The sequence below is a fragment of the Oenanthe melanoleuca genome, chromosome 2 (genome assembly GCF_029582105.1).
Source record: "Oenanthe melanoleuca isolate GR-GAL-2019-014 chromosome 2, OMel1.0, whole genome shotgun sequence".
In the NCBI taxonomy this organism is placed as follows: domain Eukaryota; kingdom Metazoa; phylum Chordata; class Aves; order Passeriformes; family Muscicapidae; genus Oenanthe; species Oenanthe melanoleuca.
The window spans coordinates 139,629,008-139,652,535 of record NC_079335.1 but is presented as its reverse complement, the minus strand read 5'-3'; the positions used below and the strand labels follow the sequence as shown (position 1 = coordinate 139,652,535).

Below are 23,528 nucleotides of genomic sequence, written 5' to 3'. Positions count from 1 at the left end.
TTGATTCCAGTGTTAAGAAAAAACAGAATGTTATATCTTGAGTTTTGCTGAAATAAATGAGTCACAGCATTTTAACTTTTCACAGGAACAGGCCAAGACACATCAGGAACCTCCTGGACTTGACAATGTTTCCATAGTCTTGCTAAGTTCCAATGGATGTCAATTCCATTAATTTCCTTAAGTGTGAATTTTTGAACACATGCAAGCCTAATTATCCACAACTGGAAAGCTATAAACTGCATTTGGATTTATTTTAAACCTGCCTTCTGCCAGTTTCATCTGTTCTTGCATTGCAAAAGCAATTATACAGTCCTGTCCACATGCACTCTAGAACTGACAGACCTTTGTCATAACATACTCTTTTTTTTTTTTCCAAAAGAAAGTTTCCTTTCTTACTTCACCACTTGTGATATGGAAGATGTTCCATACTTACAGTCATGCCCTCTGCCTTTCCCTGAATCTTTCCATTTCAACCAGAATTTCAAATCTCTCTGAGGTATGAGAAGCAATACTATATGTGGTATTTAAACAGAGGCAAAGGACATATTTATGAAAGAACAAATTATATAATTCTATTTTCTATTCCTTTCCAAATAATTCTGAAAAACAATTTCCTTGTTCAACTAATAATGCAGACTGAACTGTCATTTTCATCAAATTACCTATTACTACACTAACTAAATTACTGTGTAAACCTTATATGCAAAGCTATTTTTTCTCCATATGAAATTTTTTACAGTAATTTACAATGAAATTCATCTGCCATTTTGAGTCCATTCACTCAGCTTTATACATTTCTAAGATCAACTTTCACCTTTAATACTGTAAATAATTCAGTATTAGCAGGATTTTTCACCATCCTGCTCACTCTCTTCTCTAATTCACTTATAAGTATGAAGAATGTTGGTCCCAGCAGAGATCCTTACACCTTTTTTTTTCACTGTCTTAGCCTTTTAGAAAACGAATACTTTATTCCTAATCTCTGTTTCTTGCCTCCCTACCAATTAGAGATTCACCATTTTTCTGTTCCATATTCCACATTCTAGGAAACTATTAAGTTTCCTGAGAAACTTCTGGGTAGACCTTGTCAAAAGCCTCTGGCAATCCAGGTAGTCTCTACCAACAGCATCATATTGTTGATCCTTTCAGAAAGATTCAGCAAGTTTACAACACAGGGGAGGTCATTGTTATAAAAAAGCCATATGAATTTTTTCCAAGGGAAAAAATTCATACCTTTCAATGGTCACATAATTCAGTGTTTATTGTAAATTCTGAGTTCTGACAGTATACAACTAGGGATTTTTGACATGATAAATCCTTGCTACTCTTCAATCACCAGTTAACAAGACCCTTCTCCAATGCATAGGGTTCTGCAAAGGAAAGTTCTGACATAGTCACTACCCCACTACTTTCTGCAACTTAATTCATCCATGGCTAAGCAAAAGGAGAAGTTGATGAACAGTTTGGGGGGCACAGTGCTTATTTACATTAACTTTCCCTGTTTCTGTTTTCAAGTAATATTGCTACTTGTTTAATTCTGATTTTTAAAGCAAATCAACTGAGTAATTTGGAAGCAAATCAGTTATCAATTCAGATATCTTGCAGAAATTATTTCTTGCAGTCAACAACTCCATAATTCAGGTAACAGCCAAGCTGAAAAGGAGCCAGTAGGTACTTACTTGAAGCAGCTTAATTCTATAAATGCAACCTTTACTTCCAACATTAACTTATCATTGAAATAGTTTAGACAGAACACCAATAAAGAAATTAAGGCTGAGGTGTAATAACATTTTTGTTCCCTGAAAAAAACTATCAGAAAAGTGAAATTATTATATATCTTTTTACAAATGACTAATGTGCTTTTATGAGTTTTTGACAACACTGAAGAGCTTTTCACCATGCTGAAACTTGACTACAAGCCTCTATTTAATTTTCATGACAAACAAGGAAGTCTCAAACAGTTTTAATGGACTCAGAGATGTGAAACTTCAATTTTCATGTGCCACTCACCTCTCAACAATCTCTCCCTTTAAATGTCAGTCTTCTGGGAGAACAGGGTGTGTCTGTGCTGTCTGCAGTGGTACTGACTGCTAAACAGACATGTGGGTGGTCACAGTTTGGGCAAGGAGGACAAGGACTTACCTGCTTCTTTGGCAACATCTGCAGTTGAAATATTTTGAAGGTTTGAGTGCACTCGGAAGGTCACAGCTGGTCCCAGCACGCTGAAAGAGATTATTTTAAAAATGTAAGATTCATAATCAAGAGACATGGCATAATATTCCTTATCAAAATAGGTTTTTAAAGAGAACCTATTAAGACACCATTTAGCCCTCTTCCTTTTGCTTCATTAGCTACATTTGCATACATTTTTATACCTCTTGTGGTTTCCTGTGTGTATTTTGTGCCCGCCTGATAGAATTTCAATGACATTAACTAAACTTTAGAACACTCCTGTAAATACTATTCTTATTATGAAGATGGCAAAATGGAGGCACAGAAATTGCTATTCACTCAAGTACAGCACAGATCATCACTGGAATTCAGTATCCAAAAAAGTTTATATGTATTTTCATATTTTATATTCCTAATATCAACACAACTTCAGTTCCTGTTGTCACAACTGCAAGTCAGAGGGAGAATACAGAAAATCAGAATATTTATCTTAATCATATTCTGCAAAAATATGTGTGGAGAAGAGATTCTGGGCATATCTGATCCAATAGCTGGTTTTGTCCAGAAAAAAACCACAAAGTATTTATCATTTAACAACAGAAGTGATCACCTCTTGGAACAATTTTTGAGAGGAAATTATTTGACTTTGTGGAGACATTTCTGCATGTAGCCTGATAGTTGTTTATGGCACTAAATTCTATAAGACATTTGCAGAGGAAGGTACTGATTAGCCAGATGTAGAGTGGCAATGTACTCAGAGTTTCATCAAAAAGTATCATTGTGCAATTTTAAGGAAAAATAAATCTGTATAAGTAATGTTGCATTTCTTCTCCATCCATCCCAATAAACATCCTACATGTGCATCTGATGAAAGGAAAGAAGACATTTCAGGTGTAATGTCCTTACAACTGTACTTAAATACTTATCTACAAAACACATAAGAAAAACACACATAATAGTATAGTGAATGTATTTTTGGAGAAAAATTTCTGGGGAACAAGAGATTATATAAATTATAATGCAAGAATTTACAGAAGAGAAGAGCATAGAAAACCAAAAATTGGAACTATTTTAAAAAAGTTTATAATATATATATATTATATATATTATGCAAGTTCCTAAGGTTTTTTTAACTCATATTACCTGTGTAAATAATTACATTTATACTATGAAGAACAACCCTGCTTAAAAGGTGAAGTACATGGGCTGGAACTGTACATGTAACAGCTTTTGACTTCCTATGGCCACGGCTTAGGAAAGAATGAAATCTGAAAAACTGCTGCATAAAAGAAATAACTTGAAAAATATTTTGCTGCAGGGCTTGAAATGAAGTATTTATTCTTTTAGTAACATGTTAATCTCCTACAATCATAGAATGGAGAGCACTTAATGAAGTGTGCTTAATTGCATCACATACATCCTAGACAGAAATACCTTTAAACTTCTTCCATTTCAAGCAGAAAAAAGCTCTTCTTAACTACAAGACTTTCCTTTGAGGTCACAAAGGGAATCAGAGTAAGAATAAGAAAAAGAAATAATCTTTCATCTTTTACTAGCAAAGCATGCACTGCTCACATTTTATTCTGGAGTTAACAGGGACTGCCATTAATCAATCATTTTTCTTGAAGTACTCTTAGGGGGAGGGGAGAAAAAGAAAACAGATTTTAATGTTAAAGGACACTTTAAAAGATTGGTCACTAATGGTCAAGAAACACTTTTAATAATGCCAGGCAATTATAAAACTTTTGTCAACATCATATTAATATTTAGATTAAAATGTTCAACAATAGCAAAGTAATTTTTATTTGAGATAACTGCTTTACAAAAATCCAGACTATTCTGTGACTAACCCTGATATAATCAACCATAAAATGCACCTGTTTCAGGATATTCTAACTAATCTTACACTGTTCTTCTTTCTGTTTGCCAGCCTAAGAGAAATTCTGATTCCTCCCCAGCTGCTCAGATATTTACAGAGCCATTAGCAGTCTGCTTTAAATAAAAGCAGCATCACCCCAGTACACAGCCCTCGTATGACCAAAATAGGAAGGAAAGAAAAACCAATTTCAGATATTCCCCCCAAGTCTTCACTGCATAGTCCATTATAGCTGAGAATCTAGAACCAACAGAACATTTCAACCACAATGTAGTTATACTTTGGCTCTATCAGCAAAGACAAAAAGGTTCCTGCCCTCCTTCCCTTACCTGAATGTTTTATGTCTCAGCCACTCCCCACTCCCTCCCACTTGTCCTGCCCTGCCCTGCCCCACTCCCTGCAGCCCTGCACTTCCTGGCATCAGTAAAATCATATAAAAGATTAAAACTGGATCAGTTCAGTGACCCAGCCCAGGCAGTGAGAGACAGGGATCTCCAAGGAGAGAAGGCTGTCAGCAACCAACCCATCATTCCCTACTGACTCCACCTGGATACTCCAGGAACACGGGAAGATCCCAGTCTGTCATTGCTCCTCACTGCTCAGGAAACAAGAACAAAAAAAAGGGCGAGGAAAAAAATTCCTTATGCAAGTGGGATGATACTGAGTTAAGACCATCCTTTTGCAGGAAAGAATAAATCTCAGAATCGTTTAAAACACCCACTCATATGTTGCTCTGTGAGACATTGTTTTCCTCTAGTGTAGCAATTGAATTTTTGTATGTAAGAAATCACCTGAGCACCACATCAGCATGGCTTCTCTAGGAATATTTGCAAAGCACGGAAAATAAAGCAGCTTTTGTCACAACTTTTTGTACATTGGCATTCTGTTTATTTAAAAGCAAACAAAAGACCTTGAGATTACTTGGTCAAAATTGCATTTCTGCTTGATGTTTTGGGAACTGACTGCTTCAGGAGCTCATAAAATGAGATTTTTCTCATGGGGGGCTTCTGGCAAAAGCACTCAATAAATAAACATTTCAATAACAAAAGATGCCCTTTAGGGAATTCCTCACTGTTCATTATGTGTTGGATGAGAACATTTAAACAAAACCAGTAATTATTTGACTGCAAAATATTTTTAAAAGACTATTTAACAAGAGGTCAGCCAGCCTGAAAAAAGGTTCCAAGATGTATAAAATGCCCCCTAAAAGCAACTTCAGGCTGGGTAGATGAGACTGCTTTGCTGTGTCAGACCCTCTGAAACCTGCCCAACATTAATGACAATTGTCTCCAAACTGCTGTAAGCACTGAAGTGACACATTTGTTTATAAGCTGATGAATTGCAAGCAGACCATTCCCACGGATGAGGAAGGTGCTGGGGGAGCAGAGGCATCACTCCTGGCTGGTACCTTACCCCAGGCAGCACTCACCCAGCTGGGCAGGAGAAAACAGGGACACGGGAGCCACAAGGGCCAGGCTGAAACCTCACCCATACCTGCTGCAGCCGAGGTTTAAAATGTTAGACAGCATTTTTTGTCTATCCCTCCCCTGAGGCTGCATGCTACTACAATTACCCCCAGGTAAATTTGTAGTCATTTTTTCCTTACACAAATGAACTTACACTCACTTAAGTGAAGATTGTGAATTTTAGAAGGTATCTGGACCATGTAATTGCACTTATCACTTTTTTCTTATACTGTTTTACAATTTTTTAAAATAAAGGTAAGCAGTTCTGGCTTCAAGGCTAATAAATAGTGACTTCTTCTCACACAAAATGTAATGTCTGTTGCAATAACCTGCTAAATTTATTATTTGAACTTTACCAACTAATTACCCCCCCCCCCGTTGGCTGTCACAACTTTTGCCTTTTTTTTTTTTACTTATAATAATGTTGCCTTCAGTCATAATAAGGGTTTTTTAACAAAGACATTCAAAGCATATTGCAAATTGTCACCCTTATGTGCTGTTGTCTTTTATTCTGTTTACTAGAGATGAAATAATTACAGTGTTTATACCAAAATGACTTGAAGGTTGATTGCTGATTTAATAATATCCCCTCCCCTTGGGTTTATATTTCCCATCTGAAGGTGGGAGGGTGCACAACACACACAGAAACAAAGAATATTCTTTGTGTAAAATAGAAGTATTTCCTTTCATTAATTGTTTTACGACTAACAGCATTCTTCTTATATTTTCCCTGTCAACAAATGAAGGGTCTGAATAAACAGAGCTGGAGCGTGATCAATATGGCAAGGTCCATATCACTTTCAAGCCGTAGGTTATAATTATATTTATGAATGACAGGATTTAAATCTCCATAAATTATGCACCAAGCTTTTCATGCCTGTTCCTCTCCCTCGTGTGCTTCAGCATTACAGTATCACACGCCTGTTCTCTGAGAGATGCAGTCACAGTCTATCATACCCCCTAGTGGAAAAGGATTTGAGAAACAAGTGCCAACATGGGTCTGTGTACTCTTGAAGATGAGACATAGAGCTGATGCCAGATGGAAATGATTTGAGGTGGCATCTCATTTTTAAGATACAGGCAGAGTGCAATTTGTCAAGACTGGAGGAAGATGAGGAGATTAGGATTGGCTATTTCCAACATGAAACATTCTCTTAATGACCCTATTTTATAAAATAGGACTTCCCTTAATAAAGCTTAGATTTGAAATTAAAGTCACTACTTGTCTATATGTTCATTTCAAAATCCTTTAATCTCTGGAGGTTAAGAAAAGCAATTAGTAACGCTCCAGAGGACTGTGCAAAGCAAATTTTATAGCAGTGAAGGTAATTGTCTCAGGAAACGTTTGGTGGGCTTGAACTAATGACTTGCAATGTGTACACATTTCTCTGCCTTCTGTGTTTAGGAATTTGAAGCTTATGTCCATTGTTTATATTGCACTGAAGCCTCCTTTTCACCTCAATTTTGCAAAAATTAAGATGCTCATGCTGTAAATGTTTTATATATTATATTTAGAGGTATATAAACATACTTATGTCAAATCAAATCAATGGGGAAAATCACATAATTAGCAGAGGAATTTTTGTACTGCAGTGTGTTTCTACAACATGATTTACAGAGAAAAGAAAAGGCAGAAAATTGCAGCTGGACATTGACACATAATACATGAATGGATTAAGAAGTGTACACTGGCTATTTTGCTCTCCTTCTGATACTCAGAATAGCTGTAAATCAGTTGACTTCTTGATTCAAATTTGACCATCATTTTAAATCAGAACTGTGGACCAAAATTTATTTTGTGAAGCATTGCATCACTCTGTATTTACATTACACAAGCAGGTACCTGACTGAGCTTCAAAGATTCAGGAAAGTTTGTGAAGGATGTGTTGTGCTGACCTGCTACAAAATAACTTCCCTGAACTGTTGAGTAGAGAATTATTGATCATCACTCAGACTTAATACTAAAAGGACACACATCTCTCACTCTTTAATATCTTTACTGTTCAAAGATTTGCTTCACTTTGCACCTGGGCTGCAGAAATATCAATGTGGAGCTGTATGTATTCTCACATTCCTATTGACAGGTATGTATGCACAGCCAGTGATCAATTTAAAAAATCTTTTTCTATTTTAGCAAAATGAGTTTTTCGAGTCCTTTTCAGGAAACTCTCAACGTGTTCCCTAAAGTGCAGAATGATGCAGTGTTCCAGAACACCTTGCAATACAGCAAGTAATATATTATCTAGTAATGTTTATATCCTTCATATACACTAAGCATGAACAGTTTGCACTGTTCTCTGAAGTGTTCCTGCACTAAACACAGCATAGGGAGAGAAAGTTAAAGACTTGTTGTGCTGGCATTACACCTGATATCTGACAGTGACCGGGTACTATAGATGGAAAAGCAAAATCCCTGCAAAGGAAAAGACACTAACTGCAGTGCTCACCAGGTAGTGGCTGATTTCCTATCACCACCTGAATTTCATTAGAGGGGTTTTCACATGGCAGCTGGGAGGCACAACAGGTAGACCACAAAGATTAGAAAGACTGAAAGTTTCAGAGCAATCACATCTTGCAAATGCAGCTACATGAAACAAAACTCAGGTCTGGATTTGATGGTTGCAGCCCAGATTTACTCCTGCAAGTTACATTCTTCATAAATCAGGTAAAGCCTTGGACACCTTGTCGTGGCCTCTTCTCTCCCCCTGACATGGTAAGTGCTGAGGAGTGACTGCAGAGGACAGGCCACAACAAGGTGTTCAAATAATGAAATGCCTGACACACTACTGTCATTAGAATAATTTCCAGACTGAAGTCACAGAAAAGGGATGACTGGCCCAGAAGAGGATGCTTCCCAATAACAGCAGTCCATGTCTGGTGGGTCTCTGATACTGATCCTAAAAGATGGAGCTTTAATTACTTTACATTAATCATTAATTTTGTATTAATCATTTAATCTATATGCATCAAAATTGTGCTAAGTACACTGATCCTAATTTACATTGCAAAAGATGATGAAAGAGTATTTTAAAGATTTTACAACTTGCTTCATCTAAGGTGAAGATTATTTTGCTAAGCCTACAATTTAAATGATTTTAAAAAGAGACAACGCTTAATTTAGAGATTGATGCTACACTCAGTTTGCCCTATTTTTATTCTTCACAAAATGCAACTTTTGATGATTACTCAATATCTATGAATAATTTGCAGAGTTTTAAAATAATTTTTCTATTAATCTGTCACAAGCCATGAAACTTGACATTTTCACCACACTGAGTACATGAAAGTTGCCAGCTTTTCCTGCCATGCAAATAAAGTTCTTAATTACAGTGTTTAAAAGAACAAACCATACAAATGCTATAATTTCTTACAGTAAAATAAAAAAGTGTTTGGACCCTGTGAGGGTGGGAAAATGGTCTTAAAAACCTTCTTAAATGTACAGTGATTTTTCTTCCACTCCCCAAGGATTAAGTTAAAGGATAAAATTTATGTCATGAAAAAGAAGAAGGGAAAAAACCCATTCTATTTGTATTTTTCTCCTTCTTTATACCTTTGTATCTACAAACAGCAGACATTTTTAATTTTCACCCAGTAAGCCTTCAATGCATTTTCCTGGCTTCAGCCCCACTCACCCTCTGCACACCTGTGCTGTTAATGGAACTGACTGAAAGCATGTAGAAAATTTGTCTGCTGGGATGACAGTCACCTTTTGCTCCTCTTGCACAAGTGACTTTTAATCCTTAATGAGGGGCACGACTCCCATGTTAGGGCTGTTACAGAGGCACAGGTTCAGAATGCTCAGAGCTTTGATAGGATCCATGTAGGACACAACTTTCTTGCATCTGTATTAGGCAGCAGAACCATAGACAAAAAAACCCCAAACTTTGCTACAGTCTTAGCTCAAAGGGCTGCCAGATTCTGAGTGCTACAACCAGACCTCTCCTGCTTGGACTCATAAGGACCTGTTGGCTTCTCCTTTAGCCCTGAGAAGACCAATGAGAAGATTTGCTCCTGAGCCACCCCTGCCAGCTGTGAGTAGAGCTTTCCTTGGCAAATGAGGCACTGCCAGAGGAATTTATTGGGTTTTTTCAGTTGCACCTACAGATGTATATTTGCTCTGTCTTTATGGCTCTTAAGGAATACAAAACCTTCCACAGGTAGGTTGTAATTCAACTTATTGACCTGTTTATGCAATAATTACTGCTTAGGCTGTAACAAAAATGCAAATGAATTCTTCATGTTTTTCAGCTGGGTCAGCATGTCTGTAATACTCATGAAATCCAACCACCCAGGTCACAAAATGAAAGAAAAAAATGTGTGTTTGTAGTTCTAGGAGAATCAGGTGGCCAAGGGCAGGAGGATCAAGACAGACATAGACATAAAATAATTTTTATATTTCTTCTAGGAAGTTATTCTTTGAAACAAATCCCTACATGAAAACCTTTTTCCATTTCTAATATTAATAATTCTATTTGTGGATGAAGCTTTAGTTCAAGAGTGAGAATCACAGTTCTCTGTTTCTATTCTCATATCTGTCATCAAGTTCCTGTACCATTTTAGGGAAAATGAAGCAAACTGCCTTGGGTTTCAATCTACCCATCTGTAGAATAGAAATTATTACCTGTTAATAATATGTGAAGTGTTATATAAATTAAATTCAATGGCACACACTAAATGACTTACTTGAAAGAAAGGAGTATATCCTACCTACACTATAAAGTTATGAACTTTGATTTTATTAAAAAAGGAATATGATGGCATTCTCAGTCACACAGAGAGATGAGTAGTAGAGAAATATGAAGTTCAAAAAAGATAGACTTCAGAAGTTTATATATCTGTAAAAACCTTCTTTTGAGCAGAGAGCTAGGAGTTCATGGAAATGTATCAATAATAGTGGATTCATTCTGCTTTTGATTACTAAGGTGCAAATCCACTGTTTTAATGAGATGAAATGTTGTAATGGAAACCCAAGCACCATACATATTATTTCTAAGAATCCCCTTAGATTTTTATGGTCTCTCTTTTGTAATCTGGAATTCATAAAATGCTGCAGGCCAAAATCTTTCCTGTTATTTGAACGATTTTTATATTTTTCTAGCAGCAAAATTACAGTGGAGAAGGCAAAATTATCTTGGTTATATGCACATTCATTTAAGAAAAGAACACAAAATGTATTGTACCTCAGGGGAAAAGCCACAAGACTAATGTAATACTAAGGCTGTGGAATCACACATTTAAAAGTAAGGAAATGCATAGTTTAAATTTTCACCTTTTTTCTTTTCCTTATCATCATTCCTCTAAAAAGTGATGAATCTTTATATTATAAATTAGTTGTCAAATAAGACAATATGTACCAGAAAACACAATGTAATTTCTTATAAATGCCTGCATGCAATGAGTTACAGCAATACATTTTTCACATAATTTGTTTCCCAGACTCATTAAATCTATGGGAGAAGTCAAGCTTGTATAAAAGGGGTTCCATTATTTCTGAGTTATGCTTTTATAACACTTTAAACAAGATTATGTGAAATAACTATAGTTATTTGTTTGCAATTTAAAATCAGAGTAGATGACAAATACTGCTCAACTTTCTTGAAAAGTCTATCTTTTTATTGAGACTAAGCATGGTACAGTTCAAACTGAAATTCAAACCTTGCTTAATTTCTGGGCAATAAATGGAGTGGAAATACAAAAAAAAAAAAAAAATCTATTTCTAGTTAATATTACAGCATCTTAAGGAGAGCAGGATGAGTTATAGAACATTCTTTCCAGTAAATCTAAATGACATAGATAGCAGAATCCAGAATCTGCCAATCTTGAAAAAATCTTTCCAAGAATATTAATCCACAGATGTTCAACATACAACACAAAAAAAGATTCATCACACCAAATCAAGGAGAATCTGCACAGTGGAGGGAACTTTTCAAATGCAAACATAACAAGACCCTGTGCTACCTGTCCTACCACTGCTCAGTGGTTAAATAATCCTCCCTCACACTACCCTGACTCTAAATAATTTCCTGAGTTGTTCACATTTAGAGCATACATACACCACATGTCATAACCCATCAGCACAATGGAGTGAAAATACAAGTATTGTTCCAGTGTTTAGGTTCTGGATGACTGAATATGATTAACTGGTTGATTGAATTTTTCAGGTGTTATAAAAGTAACATGACAAGCAATGAACAGAACCTATAGTGCATGATTAGGACACTACAGCCAATGCACATGTTTCTAATAGGTGAGGCTGGGAGCTCCACTCACCACTCTGCCTGCCCAACACTTCCAATTTGAAAGTGCTTTAAGCTTCTCCAAACTTTCACCACTTGGTTTGATTTTCAGATATCTTCCTCAGTTCAAGTTCTTTTCACTGGGATGGTTGGCTGGCTTTTCAAATTGTATTTATTCCAGCCCAGCCGTTCCAGCTCTTCCTAAAAGCAGGGATAATGATAGCAGTGTTTGGTTGTGTAAAGCCTGTTCTCTAAAAAGGAGGTGCAAAATGTCTCTAACCCCAGTACTTGGAAACAAGAGATCTGAATTAGTAAAAGAATGTGCTTGTAACTGTCCTCATGAAAAGCCTTCCAAATTCAAGCTTTTGTTAAAATCACTGTTTACACAAAACTATTAAAAAAACATGATTAACACTGTGGACATGCTATTGTATATCAGGAAAAATCAATCTTACTTCAAGTACAGAAATGCAGCCTTTCTTTTAAAAGTGCTTTTTCAGTAGGATCCTTGAAATCCAAAGATGAATGGTGGTCAAGTAGTAGAGAAGACCAATATTTTCAGGGGCCTTAATTTCAATTTTATCAGGCTTCAGGAAGTATGTTGCAAATGAAGTATAGAATAACAAAGATTTAAAAGTCCTGCTACTTTAAATTCTGCTGGAATCATTTGCTTCAGACTTAGACTCAGTCTCAATTCATTTGAGGAAAAATAATTTCTGGAATTTATTTATTGATTTATTTATGTTAAAGGCCAAATCCCATTGTCTGAATGGAGAGCTGACTTCTGGGACTGCTGAATGCTCAGCAGATTGAAGCCAATGGGATCCCTGTCTCAGGCAGGGTAAGTTCATTTCAGAAGAGGCTGAGTAAGCTGTGCAGTGACACATCACACTTCTCATCTCGTAGTGGCAAATGCTTTGACACTAATCTTTTCATGCATAACTCCAGCTCTGGATGGTCCTAATAAAACCCTATATCTCATATGAGTTAAATATATCAATTCATGTTTGCCATGCATTTTGATAGTGTAGTGAAGAGCACAGTAGGAAAAAGAAATCCAGACTAAAACAGAAGAAAAATGGGGTTTCTGACCTCAAAGCAGAATTTGAATAAAGTGCAATAAATAAAACCTGAAGTCACACATTGAACAATGAAAATAAAATGAAACATTGAAGAGCTACTCGTTAACTGAGGATTTCTTTTCTGCTCATGAAATAAACCAGTTGGCTGTAGAAAAATATATAGATGTGATTCAATGTTTCAGAAGTCTATCATAATTAGTGTTATTCAAAAGACTGGTCACCTGAACAAAATAAAACAAAAAAATGGCTTGAGTTCAGTCCAAAGTCAATTTTTTGTTTATTCCCATCACCTAAGTAAAAGCATTTTCCTTATAAGTCAAGCTTCATTAAATTTTGAAACTAGTTATTACTTTGAATTTATAGTATTTTCTTTTCCAAATGTCAAATCACATTGCTGTGTCTGCTACAAAATTTGAAAGGTATTTTTCAGCTGAAACCTTCTATAAACTCTTTAAGTAAACACTGAATTCACATGCAGTCCCAGTGTGGGCAGGGAGCACTGTGAGGGGAAAGCTGAATAACCAGCCTGAATCTTGGGTGCTGAAGATTTAGACTCTGAAAGATGAGGGATTTGGTCTTTTAACTTAGTTTTGGGTGCACAATATAGATGCATCAATTCATGATAGGTGAATAGTGGTTAAATGGCTTTGCAATCCAGGATGTTATATTAGATAATCAGAATCAGCCTTTTCAACTTAAAAAAATCTATTTATATTAGCATTTCAAATTTAGCCTAAGTGTCCTGTTCACTCTCAACATTATATATATAGATTATATGGTTATATAGTGAATTGTTACACTTCAGAACAACAGCAGCAGATTGAGATTAATGTAATTTTATGGAATGAATATAGAGTGCTCTGCTAGAGGTTTTCTGCTGAAAAATTATATGTGAAAATGAAATGCTGGTCAAATCAGCACATCTCCTGAAAGTTCAGTTCTTTAAGTACTGAGTTTTGGTATATGAGAAGGTAAAAAAGTGAAGAAACTGCCATTAAGATAAATGAATGGAGGAAGCTGAAGCAGAACAAAATGGGGAAAAAAGAGACACCTAGAGAGAAAGATCTTCAATGGCAATTGGGAAAATCATATCAGTCTAGAGAGGATGTAATATTCAGCTGAAAATCTCACTCTTAACTGGAGGCTGAGAATGGGGATATAAGGCCTGAAATGCTATGAAACCAGAATAAGCTGTTTTCTTTCCATGCAAAGGTATTCACCTAAGGTCAGAGCTGAAACTTCCCCTTTACAATGCTGGCAGTAAATACCCCAAATGTGAGAATATTAAATACAAATTTTAAATTTATTTGTATTCTCATCAGAAACCAGTTAAGTCATTTATGCTCTAATCAATTACTTTGACTAATAATCCTGTGTCCTTTCCACTATTTTCAAAGCTGAACTTAGAGATTTTGGTATTTTTATTATAAATGGATGTCTCTTAATAAAGTTTTGTGTTGTGTATAACTCAATTACATGAGGAAGGCCAATGTTGCAAATTGCAAAGTCATATTTTTTAAAGAAAATAGACACAAATCCTCCTAAATATTAGTACCCATCTGACTTCAATCCCTGATACCAGTCCAACAATCAATCACCAGGGGCATTGGACACCCATAATTAGATTATAAAATCATAACTATAGTAATTTTACGTCTGCTTGCATAATTACATCAGCATGCTAATATCCTTTTAATGGTCTCTAATGATGTAATAAGAAATAATGGAATTTATTTGACAGCTACATAACCATTAACAAAACATATTAAGCATAACTATTACTTCCATAAAGATTCAGGCTGTATCCAAAAGTGACAGCTAACATGTTGGATCTTTTTTTCAACGCTGAAATATTTCTAATTCTGAATTCCCTAAATCTATTCCCACTCATCTGCTTCACAGGGCAAGCAAAGTTTATGTCAATTCAAACTTTACAACAAATCATCTGTGGAGATGGACTGAATGCCCTGGAAGCCAAGCCTGGGGATATCCTGTGAAATGAAGCCTATCTCTAAAGTTGGCAGGACTCTGAAAAAGACAAAAGATAAGATAAGCTGATTACTTCCAAGCACCAGCTAATCAAGAGCTAGCACAAGAGCTGGGTGTTGGATTCCTATCCATGGCAAAAGCAATTGTTCACTTAACACCAAAGCACAGGGGAAAAACTAAAAATATATGGAAGAGTGAAAGATATTTGTAGACAAAACTAACTAAAGGCAGTAATTTATCAGTGAAGCAATTCCTTTAGATTTTCTTTGGGTTTTTTCAGGGAAAATTAACTCAGGGAATTTAAAGAACTTTAAAAGAACTCACCCTTTCTCCTCAGTTCTTGCACTATTCCTATTTGATGTGATGACCTAGATGTGATGACTTGAGAGTCCATACTCTCAAATTAACCATGTGATTCTCATTAACATAACATTCCCCTGAGATCTTTGCAATGATCTAAAGTATGCACTGTTACTTTCTAACCATTGGGAATTCTAGGAGGGAAAAGAAAGAATTGAGAATTTTAGACCAAGCAAATACTCAGGTCAGAGTTAAAGTAGGCCAGTATGACAAATTCTCACTCCTTTTATAATTCCTCTTTCTCCAGGCTGACTGATAGTTTTTTCTACATACTACATACATTTTTTTACAAAAAAAAAAAAAATTAATCTTTAAGGAAAAGGATACTTTTAGCTGCCAGTGAAATAAAATAAATCACCCACGATGCCTAGCCCAAGTAAGGAGCATATTTCCTGGGAAATATTTCCTGATATGTCAGGTTTTCCCTGAAACCCCTCCCCATGAGGCCACTGAGAAGCTAAAGTATTCAAATTAGTACATTTTTCCACTGATAGTGGTGCAATGGCAAGAAAACAACAAATCCAGAGTTTACTATTTTTTTGACAAGGACTTTTTCTAAAGCTTCTACTACTGCTTTATCTACTTGATAGCTTTACCTTCTTTTAGTACTTTATGGGTTAACCTGAGTCAAAGCATCTCATTCTCTTAATAAAGAAAATTTACTATGGATGAATTCTTCACTGATTTGAGATTTAGGATAACTCTTCATAGATTTATAGATTTTTAAAAAGGCAAAGACTCATAAAAACATTGTATGGATAGAAAGAATGCCCAGTCCTGTTTGGACTTCCTGTAATTCATATCACACTTTTAAGGTACTGACCATACAAATATTTTAAGTACAGTCACATGACTGCATATTAATAGATGCAAAATGAGCAGCTAATTCTGCACATTAAAAGAAAGGTCCATCACAGCTGGCTATACCACTGGAAAGATGTTTTTCATTAGAGAACAAATCTACAGCCTATCAACTGCAATGTGTTGTGATTTATCAAATGATAAAAAATAACCAAAAGGCTTTATACTAACAATTAGAAAGGGGAGGGGGGGGGAAAGTGCTCTTGTACTGTAAATGTTAATGAAGCTGAATCCACTGATTCCAGCTGAGAAATTGTTCCATGGGATTTCTCCTTTAAATGTGCAGTAGATTTTATCTGCCAGTGTTCAAAGTCAAGGGTACAAATTCTCTTTAAATTAAAGATAATAGATTATCACTTTTTTTTTCAATTTAAAAACTTGGCATTCATAAAAAAAAAAGTCTTTCATGAAGTGCAACCAAAAGACATTAATCAAAACAAACAAAATATGGGAATATTTTCCTTCTCAATAACTAAAGCCAATATGCCTGGCATTTTCCAGGTTTCTGAAAAGACTTTCTCATCAGGAGTCCATCTTTCCATATAAATACAGTAATAGAAGGGGTACAACTTTTTTTTTTTTTTTTTACAATCAAGAATAAACACTTTCACTAAAGATGGAACATCATCAGACCCTGATTTAAAACAGGGTATGAAACAGTGAATTCTGTTCTGTAAATGAAGATCAAACAGAAGCTGATGGCAGCACAGCTGAGCTGAGAAAGATGCTGCACTTCAGCAACCCAGCTCATGGGCCAAGGCAAATAGTCCCAAACCTCCTGAGGCTCAGGCAGGAGCTGGATGCTACCCAGACATCAGTTACTTCCTGGGTGCCCAAGATGTGCCTTCTCTTCTCAAAACACTCCCACAGCTGACCCTTCTTTTCAATCACATTTACATCAGACTACTTGGATTTTATACAGAGAGGATGAAGTTTTGTGAAGTACATGTTTCTTCCAAAATGTCTTCAGAAAATCCTCAATCTAAAACTCTTTACTAGACATGGCAGATCATAACCTCCTAGTTCATGAGATTAACATGCAGAGCATTCATCAGGATGAATCATAGGAGGAAAACCAGTGCTCAGCATAGCTGAACTCCCTGTGACTTGTTAAATAAGCAGCTGACCAAAAAGCATGACCTCGTGTGCCACGTGCCAGACTCAAAGCCAGGCACCCAAGTTTTTATCCATCTCAGATATCTCTTTTCCCCCTGGCAATTCTGGGTATAATGACCCTTCAGAAGACTTTCCTTACTGAGAAACTGTTAAATAAAGTTAGCAATATTTATACAGCATTTGGAACAGATTCTTTTTCTCTATAAAAGCAGGAAAAAATTTAATTCTTTATAATTTTCTTAAAATAATCTGTATATAGGGATTGTTACAAAGACCATCTATATTCATTTTTCCCTCTTACCCACTCTCCTTAATTTTGACAGTAAAGACCAGATATTTCCTTGTAGGACAAACTATTCAAAAATAATGAGACATCCAATAAAATAAAAAAAGGAGAAAATCCATGTACATACTTGACATCATCGAAGACACTCATCTGCAGCTTCAGGAGATCTGCCACTTCCTTTATTAACTCCAAGCCCTTTTCCACACTCAGGGGGCTGTTGAAAGGGAGCAAGAAAACAGAGCATTAAAAAAATGGAACTCATCAATACTTGAGAGGCTAAAGGTCCCAAAAGAGTTATCACCTTGGCCTCTTTGAGTCTGAAAGCCACCACTAACTGTATTCCTGTCACATAGTGATCGTGATATCAAGGGAATTGGGATCAGGTGCTTCTTCAGGCATGATGAATCACCTGAATTTTCCAGCAATAAGACAAACAATAAGGTGCAAATGGAATTGTTAGGAAGTGTAATGGGCCCATGATGCAGCAACCAGTTCATCTCAGTCCTCAATAAAAAATGTAATAAAGTAAAAGGACAGAAAGAAAGAAAAGGATTGACGAGACAAGGAGGGAAACAAACAATGAAAGTCAAATTGCAGGCTCAGTATCAAATGGACAAGTGAAAAGCATATTTTTAAATTCATTAGATTTTAAAATGAATCTTTGCCCAGTGAAAGGATACAAAATTATTATGGATTTGAAAGTAAACAATGGAGCAAGACACACAGTCCAGAGGACACTGATTAGATACATAGGATTTAGCTTGGTGTGTGCATGCACTGCTGACAGAGCCCTCTTTAAATCTTTTTTAACCTTTGTCAATGCCACATTTACATTTTTTAATTTAGAAAACAGGTTGCAATCAAGCCTAACACAAGATGACTGCTATCATTTTAAAAAGCACTTATCTAGATGCAAAATTTATATTTGCAAAAATTTCAGGTTATTAGAGCTGCTGCAACTCTAAAGATGTATTAAGAACATTCCAATCCTAATATACAGATCATACCTTGCTTAGTTGTTGCTCAGTACTGTGGAACCAAACACAAAAGTATTAAGAAAATAAAAAGATGCAGAAATTATATGTGTCCAGTGAAAATAACAGAGCCAACATTCTCTGTTTAAATTGTGATCACAGATTTATCCTCAACATTGTTAAAGCCCCAAAGACCATAAAATTATATCTTACAAGCTTATCTAACTTATGCCACGGTAAAGCATGGTAAAACAACTTTGCTGAGCTTAACCCACAGGAAAAAAAGGTTCTGTATTTTTTCCTTCAAGGATTTCTAATAAGTAGGAGATGAAGGTGTCAAAAAAAACCATGTAGTATTAGACACAATCTTTTCAACTGAACTAAGGGAAAAAGATTTTTTTCAAAGCTTTTTTCAAAGGTCACTATTTCTACCTCAGAGTTGAAGTTTTTAAATTTAATTTTACACTATGGTAATTCATTGCCACTATTTTATTTATTGTCTGCAATGAACGCTGAAAGGTTTGGGTTTTGGTTTTTTTTTTTGTTTTGATTTGTTTTTTGTTTTTTGTTTTTTAGTTTTTTTGGGTTTTGGGGTTTTTTGTTTGGGTTTTTTGTTTTGTTTTGTTGGTTTGGGTTTTTTTTGGTTTTTTGGTTGGTTGGGGTTTTTTTTTGTTTTTTTGGTTTTTTTTTTCTGGTACTGGTTTCTGCATGCACTGCCCTAAGGGCATCTCTGCTTAAATAATAGAATATCTCATGTGGATCTTAGTTAGGATGGAATTGCTCAGCCTCCCTACATGTTTCTAGCCCAAAATGCTCAAGAGACCTCCTGTCACACAACCAGAGGTAGCCCCTCAAGGCACCAGATAAATATAGAGTTTTTCTAGATGTCTAAGACAGAAATGTTCTTGTGTGAAAGTAACAAAAGAATCTGATTGATTGTGTAAGGAAAAAAATAGTACTACAGATTATGCATAAAACTGTTATATTTCAAGGACTGACAGTGGATAGAAACGTGATTATTCCCATCACTATGAAAGCAGATTGTCATAGTTACTCTGGGGTTTATGTGTTAATTAAATCTTTTCTCCTGGAGAGGTTGGCTTAAATTTTACAGACATGATTGGTGTCAGCAAGTGGGCTTTTACTGTAATAGCAAGTCTGATTCAGGCAAAGGCTGCTGTGTACATTGGTGCTGCTTTTTAACCAAGGGAGCCTCACTTGCAAAGCTCAACCTCCTACTCCCAGCTTACCCCTCCCTACTCCCCTGAAAAAAACAGGATATGCTACAACAAGGCAATGCAGCAGCAGTAAATGGGGGGTGTAATCAGAGCATTTGAATGCTACAAGCCAGCAATAATGCTGGAGGGGAAATGGGTGAGAAAATGGTGCAGGAAGGACATTGTTTTGCAAGCCTGAGCATCCAAGAGCAGTCTTAGTAACTCTTATGCAACATCAAACTCAAACACAAAGGTTCACAAACTCAGAGGCAGTTTGGTAGGCTAAGAAATTATCATTCATAATAGCACAGGAAAGCTGCAGGATGAGTATTCTATGGTACCAATACTATTACTGATCCCACAGTCATATTTGAGGATTCCCATTAAGAATTATTACAATCATGATATTTTCCAAAGCAATTTTTCCAAGTTCCAACACTGATACAATCTAGTACTGTTTATTATAGCTGTATGACAACTATGTTGTAGGAGAGTAGAATATTCAAAACCTTTCTCGAAAAATGCCAGGCCATGATTTTCCACACTCAATTAATGCTTTGCTTTTGCTCAGTGTTTCATTTTGCTCTTTGTTGCATGGTTTGTATGGTGACTGCCTTTAACTTTGTTTACATGGAGAGAATCACATCATGTCCACCAGCACAGTGCTAACCAAACAGATCTGCCTTGAACAGCACCATTCACCCACATCACCCATCTGATTTCAGGCTTTCACAAGGACAATCTTTCAAACATCACCTCCTGCCCATGGCCCTCCCACTCATCCTCAGTGCAAGCACTCAATACTTGTAGAACTGATGATATTTGTGATCTTTCACATACTGTGCTTAGTTTTCAGCCTGCTCAATTCAGTTTCTGTATTAGGGAGTGGGGTTTTCTTAGAAATATGTTTTGTCTATTGATTGTGAGGGTTCAACAAGTATGAAATTGATTCAATGGGAAGTGCTAGACAAGAAAGAAAGATAAAAAATAAGTGTTGAGATAAAGAACAGTGAGATACCCTACACTGAAGTTGTAACAATAGAAATAAGACTTTTTAGACAACCCTGACAACTGAACTATTTGTTCAAGGCCAAAGACTTGGAGAAAAATTATAGGTAGAGTTCACACAGCTTCATCTGAACTGTCAAGATGGTCTCTGCAGTTCCCAGTGGGGGAACTGGGAACTCTTTTGGTGCTGGGCCTTGCTGGCACTCCAAGCAGTACAGCAGAGAGTGAGTCCATGGGCTGTGGCCCTCACATTCTAGGGCCATCACAGGTCCAACTCACATGAATTTTCTTCTGGGAGTCTATGATAAGGCATTTCAGTAACAGTAACAGTGAATCCTTAAAAGAGAAATCACAATTTACACAGGCCTCCAAGATACAAAGCATGAGCTGGAAAAAAAAAAAAAAAAGCAGAAAAAGGACTTCTCATGGATGCTATTTATGTTTTCCAAGCTCTCTTGAGTCTGGCTATCCCTTTCTATGTCCAAGAAAACTAATGGTTTCTGCAGTGCCTCTAACACCCTGCTTGATGGTCACTGGAACAGGCTCCCCAGGTCACAGCACTCTTGGCAGAGTTCAAGAAATGTTTGGACATTAGTCTTGAGCACTTAGTGGGATTTTTGGGGTGTCCTGTGCAGGGGCAGGAATTGGACTTCAGTGATCCTCATGGGTCCCTTCCCACTCAGGATAATCTATGATTCGGTTTTACCACTACTTTTTTTGATTGCCTTGAGGTTTCTGATCACCTTTGGCATAGATTTTGGACTCAGGAAGAGTCAACTGCTGGATGGCAGAGCACCTTTTTGCAGATGATACAGATGTTGCCAGCTGACACAGTGCTTACTTCGGGTTTCCTACCTTTGCTCTCATTCCATTTGCTGTAGAATTTTTTTTTTCCACCTTCTTTCAAGGTAACTGTAATAATAGAAGCTAAAAGAAAATGTGATACATCTCACTGTTTAAAATAATTCTTTTGAGGTCCTTTTAGGTTTCCATCTCCAGTTCTCTTAGAAGATGAAAAGAGAGTCAGAAAGTATATAAATTTCATGTATAATGTACTTCCTTTCATTGCTTTATCTTCTAATACCACCTCTACCCTAATTTTTATTTCTTAGTTGACAGATTCAGACCCTACTGAACCAGCAGCAGAACTCTGTTTTACTCAGAAGCCAATCTCTATCTCATATTATTGGTAGAATATACTTTGACACACTAATGACTATGAATAAATAAGTGGGGAATGAAATAGAAATATTTCCTTTGGGGTTTATAAAGATAGATAGATTGACAGATATAGTTTTAAAGTCTTTCAGAGCATCAACTGTAAAATATTTCACTATTGCTTTTGTTTGATCTTGCTTTTTAGGCCATGGCTCTTGTAATACTATACCTCTTAGAGAATATGGATTATATCTCTGCTAAAAATAGCCAATATTGTATGGTACTCCTTCATCATCCCTTCAGATGAAATGACTCCCCAGTTCAGTTCAAGGCTCTGATGTCATGATTTAACATCATGACATAGCCATGAAAACTTCTGTATCCAGTTTAATCATGTCAAAAATAAATAATCCAATTAAGATCTACCTGGTTGACCTAAAATAATCCTGAGTCAATCAGCTCCCTATAAGTTCATCAGGAGTTTTGTCTAACGTATGCAAAAAAAAAAAAAAAAACCCAAACCAAACAACCCAAACAAACAAAAACCCACAACAAACAAAACAAACAAATAAAAAAAGGCAGGATCTATGCTATAAAGCCATTTGTTAGAGATGAATCTGATATGAAAGCACAGGAATAAATATCTGTTAACTTTAATGTGAGTGGCTGGGCTGAAAATTAGTGCAATCCATTTTCATGCTCAGGAGTGAATTTGGAAGCCCAACTTTATGTAACTATCAAAGTGTTTCCACAAAGTGTACTGGACATTGAATACAAGAAAATTAGATTGTCTGGTGAAAATAAGATTTTGTATCTTCCAGTGTCTAGGTCCCTCCCAGTGAGGAAGCTGAAAACAGAAATATTTTAAGGAACAATCCACTTACAGAGGTAATTTAAATAATAGAACACTGAATGATAATCTTCTTCTGCTATTGATTATTAAGATTTAACTTTTCAATTTACAAGAAAAATGCAGTGATGAGAAGTAATTTTTAAAATCTGTTCCCAGGAAGTTGGCACAACTTAGAACAATCCCAATAAGTGAGTTTCTCCTTAGTTCCTCCTACAAAATGTATAGTAATGATAACCATTTTTTTTAAATCTGTCTATACAATCCCACTGTTTTCAGTGGTTTTATAGATAAATGAGAGAATACTTGCAGCTAAACAAATAATTAATGAGGAACAGAATATATCTTCATCTGGGAGAGGTCTATCAAGTTACCCAGACAAGACATCTTTCTGACCTGCAATTCCACTGCCCATAAAATGAAGGCAATTATACCAGCTTTCCTTGTCAGGTGCCAGCATTGTTATATAAAAGATAATAATGTTATTATTCCACTTGCATGTATTCTGAATCTAAGAATAGAAACACCAACACTATTGGCTTTATATACTGCTCCCTACCAAATACGGAGGAGATGTAGCAAATACTGTGCAACCTGAAAATTAACTTGAAAACTTTGCTCATTCCCCTATCAAAAATTTGTTCCAAACTTTCTTAACACAGGGGCTCTGATGGTTTTGGAGCACATCTTTCTGATTTTAGAGCATATCTGGAGCACCCTGATCCCAGTGAAATTAACTTCTGCTCCACTGGTGAGTTGGAAGTCTTGCTAAAAGCCTGCTGTGGGCAAATAGAGTAGGAGACCAGAGTCTTATGGACCAGCTTCATGAATGACCAGTTAGATCACTTTAACAGAAGTGTAGTGCCAAATATTGGAT

The 23,528-nt window shown here is 36.1% G+C and overlaps 1 protein-coding gene across 1 annotated transcript in view; it reads right to left on the bottom strand.

Moving 5' to 3' along the window:
* PTPRN2 (protein tyrosine phosphatase receptor type N2) overlaps positions 1-23,528 on the bottom strand; it is a 627,414-nt gene that overhangs the window by 343,860 nt on the left and 260,026 nt on the right. Inside the window, exons 10-11 of the mRNA XM_056484320.1 lie at positions 17,572-17,658; positions 2,143-2,222 (exon numbers count right to left, since the gene is read on the bottom strand). Of these exons, the coding sequence (XP_056340295.1) occupies positions 2,143-2,222; positions 17,572-17,658 (167 nt within the window). The remainder of the gene's footprint in view (positions 1-2,142; positions 2,223-17,571; positions 17,659-23,528) is intronic.